Source organism: Mus pahari, chromosome 3 (assembly GCF_900095145.1).
Source record: "Mus pahari chromosome 3, PAHARI_EIJ_v1.1, whole genome shotgun sequence".
NCBI classification, from domain to species: domain Eukaryota; kingdom Metazoa; phylum Chordata; class Mammalia; order Rodentia; family Muridae; genus Mus; species Mus pahari.
The window spans coordinates 138,622,787-138,632,544 of record NC_034592.1 but is presented as its reverse complement, the minus strand read 5'-3'; the positions used below and the strand labels follow the sequence as shown (position 1 = coordinate 138,632,544).

At 43.6% G+C, this 9,758-nt stretch overlaps 1 protein-coding gene across 1 annotated transcript in view; it reads right to left on the bottom strand.

Annotated features, from left to right (window-relative positions):
• Phf20 (PHD finger protein 20) overlaps positions 1 to 9,758 on the bottom strand; it is a 107,285-nt gene that overhangs the window by 51,913 nt on the left and 45,614 nt on the right. The window contains exons 3-4 of the mRNA XM_021193556.1: positions 4,011 to 4,182; positions 1,293 to 1,377 (exon numbers count right to left, since the gene is read on the bottom strand). Of these exons, the coding sequence (XP_021049215.1) occupies positions 1,293 to 1,377; positions 4,011 to 4,182 (257 nt within the window). The remainder of the gene's footprint in view (positions 1 to 1,292; positions 1,378 to 4,010; positions 4,183 to 9,758) is intronic.

The following is a 9,758-nucleotide window of genomic DNA, read 5'->3' as shown; positions in this document are numbered from 1 at the left end:
ATATAATATGTGTGTGTATATATATATATATATATATATATATATATATATATATATATATATTACATATAAGACATAATTTAGTGAAAGATGGGACTATCCAAATGCACTTCACGTGAACTGGAAAATCAGTAATTGTTTAGTTAGCTCACAAGATGGAACGTCACTTTGGAGGTTTCTTTAGACAATGTTAACCATTCCCTGACAAATTTTAATCATCCCAACACTTGACAGCGTACTAAATAAACAGCTGAACAACTTCATGGAATTTCCACTGTGTGCCAGGCCTTGGTATGTATGACTTTAACCCCAGCACAGGAGGCAGAAGCAAACAGGATCTCTCTGAGTTCTATAACAGCCAAGGGTTCATAGTGAGATTCTATCTCAAAAAAAAAAAAAAGACAAAAAAAACCAAAAACCCACCACAATAACAACAAAACCAACAACAAAAAGGCCCGTGTTGGTCATTGTTGGTTTAGTTTTCTTTTGATTTGCAGTGCTTGGGATTGGTTCAGGGCCCGTGCATGCTAGGCCAGTGCTCCGTCACCAGCTACATCCTCAGCCCCTTGACCTGACACAATGGACCTCTGACTGCCCAAAACATTCACTCCAGAGATCAGGGCCACACACCCAGACATCTTGCTAGAATACGCTAAGCAAACACTTCATGTGGACACAGAGTCCCTTCTGATCATACAAACCACTCCCCATACTCAAACCATTCCCTTGTACTCAAAAAATTGCATCTTTTTTGGATCCAATTCCCAGCCCTGTCTTCCTACATGCTCAGAACTGCTAGGCAGCCGCCCCCAGGCTCCCATCTCTGCATCTCAGGTCCTACCCTAGTCACCTTGGATCCACAGAGCATGTTCAAATGTTTGGTGATATTTAATTAATTTGTAAGTTGTTCACAAATAAATAAAATAAACAATGAATGGTATCTATCACCAAAATATCAGGGTTCTAGAGATAAAGAATCCACAGACCTCTGAGCAGAACCCATGGTGCTTGGTTGAGGAAATAATGACTGAAATTTAGTAGCAAAGAACGAATCTCCTCCCTCTCTTTCTTTCTTTTTCTTTCGTTTTAATGTAGGTGAGTGAACCTATAAGAAATCCCTCTCTCATATCCAGCTTTCTTTCCATTTAGAATCTCTTCCTAGTGCCAGACATATGCCTAGTACCAGCTGAAAAAATATTGCTAGCTAACAAATCCTGATACATTATTAAGTACTCAAACTATAAAAGTTCCCCTACAGCAGAAGCAAAAACAACCACAACTGAACACCTTACCATCCTTGTTCACAGCAGTGACTCTGGCTGGATAAAATCGACAGTCAGACCAGCAAGCAAGCACTTGCTGGTTTATTTGAAATTCCTATAAAAAAAAAATAAATAAAATAAAATAAACGTCCAGTTACCGACTGAATCTCCTAGGGAGCACATTACAGTACAATTCGTAAAGTTGCTGGGATGCATGTGAGCAGTAAGGGAGGACTGGACAGCACTGAGACACGGCAATCCTAGCACGAGCATCACTAAGGCAAAACCATCAGGAGTTTGAGTCAGTTTTAGCCACACAAAAAGATTCTTTTTCAAAAATAAATGAAGGGCTGGCAAGATGGCTCAGCAGATGAGGGCGAGTACTGCTCTCACCTGAATTCTATCCTGAGGACACACATACTACAAGGGACAACAGCTCTTGCACGTTTTCCTCTGTCATCTAAAACCTGTGTTGTGGCATAAGTGCACGCACGCACACACACACAATAAATTAAGAAAAAAAAGATGGGTCGAGCAAGATGACTTGGCAAGTCAAGGCATTTATTCCCCAAGCCCAACAACCAAAATTCAATTCCGAGAACCTACGTGGTGGCAAAAACCAACTTCTTAAAGTTTTTCTGCACAAGTGTATTATACATAAACACACATGTTTAATTAAAAATAAAGCTTGTGGCTTGAGGAATGGTTCAGCAGTTATGAGCACATGCTGCTCTTCCACAGGACTGGGATTTGGGACCCAGCACCAAAAATATCTTAATTTATTTCCAGGGGATCCAACAATATCGTTCAGCTACTTCAGGTAGAAAGCGCGGGCGGGAGAGCACACACACACACACACACACACACACACACACACACACACACTAAAAACAGACCAAGAGAGTGGACTAGAATGGGCCATTAAGATGCAAGATGATTCCAATGTTCAGCATAGGGAACCAAAAAATAAGGTTAGGGCTAGAGAGTTGGCTCAGGGGTTAAGAGCACTCACTTCTCTTGCAGAGGACCTGAATTCAGTTCCCAGCACCCACATGGTGGCTCTATAACTGTAGTCACAGGAGATCTGATGCCCTTCCTGACCTCCAAAAGTACCAAATACATATACGTAGGCAAAAACACCCATTTGAATAACAGTAAAGAAATCAATCTAAAAATGATTATACACATCTTTAATTCCAGCATTCAGCAAACAGAAGGAGGAGGAGCTCCATAATCTCAAGAATAACCTGCTCTCTCTCCATAATCGGGGCTACATGGCAAGACCCTGCCTCAAACAACCAAAAACCAACCGACCAGAAGGGTAAGACCTAAGAGCCCAGTCCCTATGATGGGAAGGTCATAGGACAACATTGAGACAATCTTCCACTATCCAGTATTCATAATGAAAGGGAATCTAAGAGTCCTGGGCCACAGAGAACATACCTAGTTTAGGAGCTGGAAGAAATGAGGCTCCTTATCTTCAGGGAAGCAGCGTCAGGGCATTTCATGCCACCCACACTGGCTGCCTGGTCCCTGACCAAGGGAGGCACTCGTGCAGTGCCATGCTGCTGTCAGCACAGTGTGCATTCACAGACTACAGATGACCACGGAATGATCAAACAGAACAGTACTGAACGACCCTAAACTGGAAGGGAAAAAAGGCAAAACAGAAAGGCCAGCCAGAGTTCAAGTTCCTCTGTGAGTTTAGAATAGAAACTGGAATCTAGACTGAGACAGACAGATCCTAAAGATATCTCAATGTCTGTTTTAAACAAAAGTGAAGGTTGTATGTCGTTCTGAAGGCAATTAAAGCTCCAGAAACAATCATGAAATTTAGAAAAGCTGAAACAATCCAACCAAGTTCAAGTCCTCCAGGGCTCGTCAGACTATATAAAACAAGCTCTGGACCCACATATAAAATGACTGCTCCATAGATGAGCTTAGCACAGCAAAGCATCTTCCAGGCCACCTTACCTAGTATACACCACTCTACACACAGTGGGTCTCCATTTCAATCACTCACCCATTATTCAACAATTTGGTGGAGGAATAGTTTTGCTTATTGTTGGTTTTAAAATGGGTCTCATTATGTAGCTCTGGCTGGCCTGGAACCTGCTGTTTAAAGCTGGCTGGCCTGGAACCCTAGCGCACATTCTGCCTCTGCCTCTCAAGTGCTGAGATAACAGCTCTACTGCTTTGATTTAATTGTTCAGTTTTTGACCTCTTGAGCCTCCTGTTCCTCTACACCCTCAGGGTTGGGATTAGGGGCATCATTCCTGCCATGGGAGAGGTGGTAGGTCTTACTTTGTAGCCTAGGCTGGCCTCAAACTCAAAGCAATCCGTGAACCTTGGCCTTCCAAGAACCAGGATGAGATACCACACCTGGTTTATTATACAAATATTTCCTGAAGACCTATTCTGTGCCCCGTAGTATTTTGAACACTAGGGAAACAGTGGTCTCTAAAAAGGGTCTAAGATCATGTTCATATGGATATAAGATCATGTTCATATGGATGGAAACCCAGAGAAGTTAGTTTATGAACTATTACATCAACTGCACCAAACAGGTAAAACCTGAACTCTAAAGGAGCCCGAGTCCACAGAGACCTGATGGTTACCACCACAGGCCAAGGCAAGGGTTGCTCTCCAGTGGGTACTAAACTGTCCAATGAAGATCAAAGCCTAGACACAAACTCCTGCAGTTGATCAACCTCAGTCACTACAGAACTCCCAGGATTTGCTACTCACAGAAGATCCATCCTCTTCATGTAAACCCTCTTTCCTCAGCTGGATCTTCTCTAAAGGGCGTAGATAAGGACTGTCCCAGCAAAACCACTCATCATAACGATGGTTCCAACGCTTGAAATGGATGAGAACTCTCCCTTCTTCGTAGTCAATGTCTTCAATATGAGCCGGATACCTAGGTCAGAAAAAAGGGAAATTATTACTTTAATGCCTATTCAAAATAGCCAAGCCTCTTCCCATAGAGCACAATTACAAAAGTATTATGACATACCTTTTTAAAATTTGTTTTTAAGGATTTATTTATTTGTATGAATGTTTTGGCTGCATGTATATTTGTGTACCACTTGTGTGCCTACTGCAGCCCACATACGTCAGAAGAGGCAGTAGAGTTACAGATGGCTTTGAGCCACCAAGTGGGTGCTAAGGAATCAAAGCACAGGTCCTTTGAAAAAGGTGCCAGTGAACTTAACTGCTGAGGTAAGCATCTCTCTAGTGCCAAAGTCCTGCACTTGAAAACCAGGCATGGGGGTTGGAGAGATGGCTCAGTGGGTAAGAGCACCCGACTGCTCTTCCAAAGGTCCTGAGTTCAAATCCCAGCAACCACATGGTGGCTTACAACCATCCGTAATGAGATCTGACGCCCTCTTCTGGTGCATCTGAAGACAGCTACTGTGTACTTAGATATAATAATAAATAAATTTAAAAAAAAAAAAAGCTCTGTAAGTAGACCAGGCTGGTCTCTAACTCAGAAATCTGCCTGCCTCTGCCTCCCAAGTGCTGGGATTAAAGGCGTACGCCACCACTGCCCGGCTTGAATTCAAGTCTTATGGGCCATGGTTGACACACACCTGTAATTACAGAACTAAAGCAGGAGAAAGTGCCACGAATCCCAGGCCAACCTGGACTAGAGATCCTGTCTCAAAATAAACAAAAGCAAGTAGTAAAAGTTTTGATCTGGAGCCAGTGAGATGGCTCTGCATGCAAAAGCACTTGCCACACAGACTGACAATCTGAGTTCCATCAGCAAAGCCTACACTGAAAGGAAAGAATAAACTCCAAAAGTTGTCCTCTGACCTCTTTGTGCATGCCACAGGGCACACACTCAGACTTTGTAAAAGATCTCAACAGAGTCCTTTCTCAGTTGATCAACTATTAACTTTTCAGAGCCTGAATTTGCTCATGTGAAGTCAGTCACAGTACCAGTTAGAAGAGAAGTCATATGCACAAGCCCTGAGTACACTGGAGTCAAGAAGCAAACGTGACCTTCCTGGCTATATCAGCATGTGTCTATAAACTATAACAAGCTTAAAACACAGGCTGGTTTTGTTCAGTTTTGTTTGTGTGTTTAGTTAGTTGGTTTTCTGAGACAGGATTTCATGTGGCCCATGGTAGCTTCAAACACTATGTCGGTAAAAATTAACTCAGCTCCTGATGCTCCTGCCTCTCCCTTCTGCGTACAGGGGTTATAGTGAGTGCCAGCACAGCTAGCTGTTCTGAGCATTTTTAGACCATATAATGAAGTACTGTGCAAATATTGAAAAGAACACGGTGGTTCCTCCTGTACTGAGATACAACACAACACTATGGAAGATATACTGTTACATAAAGTGTTTATGCCTTTATTACATTTCATTAGTTGTGTGTGAGCAGGCATGCCACAGCACACGGGGATGTCAGAGGACAACTTTTATGAGTCGATTCTCCCTTCCGAGGTACAGAACTCAGGACATCAAGCTTGACGGCAAGTGCCCTGACCTGCTAAGCTACCTCACATTATTCATGTTGGAAGTTTTCGGTTGTTGTTGTTGGTTGTTGGTTTTGAGACAGGGTATTACTAGGTAGCCCTGGCTGGACTTGAACTCAGAGATCTGCCTGTCTCTGCCTCCAGAATGCCGGGATCCAAGGCATGTGCCAACACACCCAGCTATTACTTCTTCTTAAAAGAAGGTGAAAAATATTTGGAAGGATGCGGAGCTGTGGCCAGTTCGGCCTATGGGTGATGTCAGTCTCTATTCCAGCCTTTCTAGATTAAGAGTTGGGAAAGCAAACAATGTTCCTTCATTCCCTTCCAATAAGCAATCAAGGTGACAGAGACCCATAGTTCAGTAATCAGGCCAACCACTCACACATAAATCAGAATGTGTTAAAACGCAGTTGTGGGGCTGGAGAGACGGCTCAGCGGGTAAGAGCACTGACTGCCCTTTCAGAGGTCCTGAGTTCAAATCCCAGCAACCACATGGTAGCTCACAACCATCTGTAATGAGATCTGATACCCTTTTCTGGAGTGTCTGAAGACAGCTACAGTGTACTTACGTAAAATAAATAAATTAATTTTAAAAAAATGCAGCTGCTGACTCAATAGCTTGGCCTTTGTCATCAGAGCGCTGAGGAGTTCCTGGATGCAGCTGCTGCTGCTCTGCAAATGTCCAGCCACCAGATGAATCAGTGTTAAAGAGAAGTAGTGGGAGTGGCAATGCCAATAATGACTTCCCAGCTGCCAAGGCTCCATTGACAGCCCTTCAAACTGGTTCTCGAAAGACAGCAACCTTGAGCCTCACAACTCCAATCCTTCCCTGTTTTATAAGATCCTGATTCCCTGTGTTAAGTCTTTCTATGGCTAAAATACTCAAGAGAAGCGGAGCAGAGTGGCACACTCCTGTAATCCTAGCATTCGGGGGGCAGAAGATTGAGAACTACAGGCCAGCCTGGAGTTACACAATCAAATACTCTTCCCCCGAAAGGTAGTATTGTAGCATATACCTATAACTACAGCACAGGAGGGTCACTGCAAATTCAAGGTCTGCATGTACAGAGTAGCGAGACTGGAGGGACGGCTCAGCAGGGAGAGGTGCCTGCCACCAAGAAGCCTGGTGCTCTGAGTCCAACCCCTGAATCCTCCATGATAGAAGGGGAACCAGCTCCTACAGGTTGTTGGCTGCCTCCCCATGCACAACATTCTGTGCACGCATACACAAACATAAATAATATTGTAATATGTCTTAAAGTAAAATCCTGTCTCAGAACAAAACAAAGTTGGGTGTGGCAGCGCGAGTTGATAACCTGGCACTTGAGTAAGAGTGCCAAGGACCCACTCAACAACATAGCAAACTGGCAACCATACTGGGCTCTATGAGCCTCTGAGAGGAACTAAAGGACTGGCTCAGCAGTGAAAAGTTCATACTACTCTTACAGAAGGCCCAACTCTGGTTCCCAGTAACTATACTGGGTGGCTCAAAACTGCCAGGAACTCCAGCAGCAAAAGATCCAATACGTTCTGAACTCTGAAGGCACCTACACTCCTTCACATGTGCACATAGACACATATATACATAATGTGGTGGTTTGAATAGCAATAGCCCCATAAGCTCATAGGAAGTGGCACTATTAGGAGGTGTGGCCTTGTTGGAGGAAGTATATCACTGTGGCGACAGGCTTTGAGGTCATATATGCTCAAGCTACACCCAGTGTGGCATACAGTTTCCTTCTGCCACCATGTTTCCTGCCAAGATAATAATGGACCGAACCTCTGAAACTGTAAGCCGCTGGGCGTGGTGGCGCATGCCTTTATTCCCAGCACTTGGATTTCTGAGTTCAAGAAATAGCCTTGGTCTACAGAGTTCCAGGACAGCCAGGGCTACACAGAGAAACCCTGTCTTTAAAAAAAAAGGGGGTGGGGGGGCTGGAGAGATGGCTCAGTGGTTAAGAGCACTGGCTGCTCTTCCAAAGGTCCTGAGTTCAAATCCCAGCAACCACATGGTGGCTCACAACCATCCATCATGAGATCTGGTGCTCTCTTCTGGTGTGTCTGAAAACAACTACAGTGTACTTAGATACAATAATAAATAAATATTAGCCGGGCATGGTGGCGCATGCCTTTAATCCCAGCACTCGGGAGGCAGAGGTAGGCGAATTTCTGAGTTCGAGGCCAGCCTGGTCTACAGAGTGAGTTCCAGGACAGCCAACAGCCAGGGCTATACAGAGAAACCCTGTCTCGAAAAACCAAAAAAAAAAATAATAATAATAATAATAATAAATAAATATTTAAAAAAATAAAAGAAAAGAAAAAAAGAAAGAAACTGTAAGCCAACTCCAATTAAATGTTTTCCTTATAAGAGTTGCCTTGGTCACAACAATAAAATCTTAACTAAAACAGTAATTAAATAAATTATTTTTATTTTATGTGTATGGATGTTTTGCCTGCATGCATGTCTGCTTGTGTGCATCACATGCATACCATGGATGGCAGAAGAAGGTACTAGATCCCCTGGAACTTAAGTTATAGTTATTAACAGCATATGGATGCTGGGAATTGAACCCAGGTCCTGTGGAAGAGCAGCCAGTCTCTTAATTAGTGAACTATTGCTCCAACCACAATTTAAATTATTTTGTTTTTTGAGACAGAGATCACGCGTAGACCTGACTGGTCTAGAATGTGCCATATAAACCAGGCTGGCTTCATTTTCAGAGTTTTTGTTGTTGTTATGCTATTGTCAGGCCAGACTTGAACTTGCAGTCTGCCTCCCAAGTATTGGAATTTCAAGAAGAGTGTACTGTGTGGGAATATTCCAACTGTTATCAGACCAAACAAACTCTCCGGAAGGCAGAGGCAGAGGCAGGCGGATTTCTGAGTTCAAGGCCAGCCTGGTCTACAAAGTGAGTTCCAGGACAGCCAGGGCTATACAGAGAAAACCTGTCTCAAAAAACCAAAAAAACAAAACAAAGAGCACTTACTGCTCTTGCAGACAACTACCTGATGACTCACAACTGCCTATAATTCCAGTTCCAGGGGATCCAGTGCCCTCTTCTGACCTTGCAGACTCCTGCAAGGGCCTGAAACATACACTCCGTTATTGGTACTATACACACACTCATAAGAAATAAATATTCTTAAAATAAAAAATAAGTGACATGATGCAAGTTATTCCTGGGTGAAGGGACCTATCTGTATGTCATAAAAAGAAGCAGTACTAATGACCATCTTAGACACTGACCCAGTAGAACTTACAAGATCACAGCTGCTACCTGCCTTGGGAACAGCTTAGTTCCATCAGTCACAGAGCTTTATTATGTGCCTTTGATGTAGCCAGTAAATTACAGGCTCTGACCCCCACCCTTGAGGCAAACTAGACTCATGAACTGACTAAACTTTCAGACTATTAGGTTGAACTACAGGAGATTAGCAATAGCAACTGCTTTCACCAAATAATGTCACATGGCTCTGTCACATGTCATCTCAACAACTATAAGACAGGCAAAAGGGGAGGGGCAGAGTATTCCATTCACAGGCAGGAAAAGGAAGACCAAACCCCACTGCAGTACATACCTAAGAGCCACACACAGAGACTCCCCTGCAACTGGCACTGTAGCCAGAGCGCACATTTCCTTGTTTTGTTCTTTTCAGGCTTTGTTTTTAATTTTGTACGTGTGGGTGTTTCGCCTGTACGTATGTCTATGTACTACGTGCATGCAGTGCCCTTGGATGTCAGAGAAGAGTTGGGTCCTCTAGAACTAGAGTTACAGATTGTTCTGAGTCATCATGTGTGTGCTGGGAATCATAGCTGGGACCTCTAGAAGAACAGAGCTCTTATCAGCTGAGCCATTTAACCAGCTGTCTTTTTTTTCTTTAGAGACCAAGTCCCACTAGCCTGAGGGCTAGTGAGATGGCTCAGTGGGTAAGAGCACCCGACTGCTCTTCCGAAGGTCCGGAGTTCAAATCCCAGCAACCACATGGTAGCTCACAACCATCTGTAA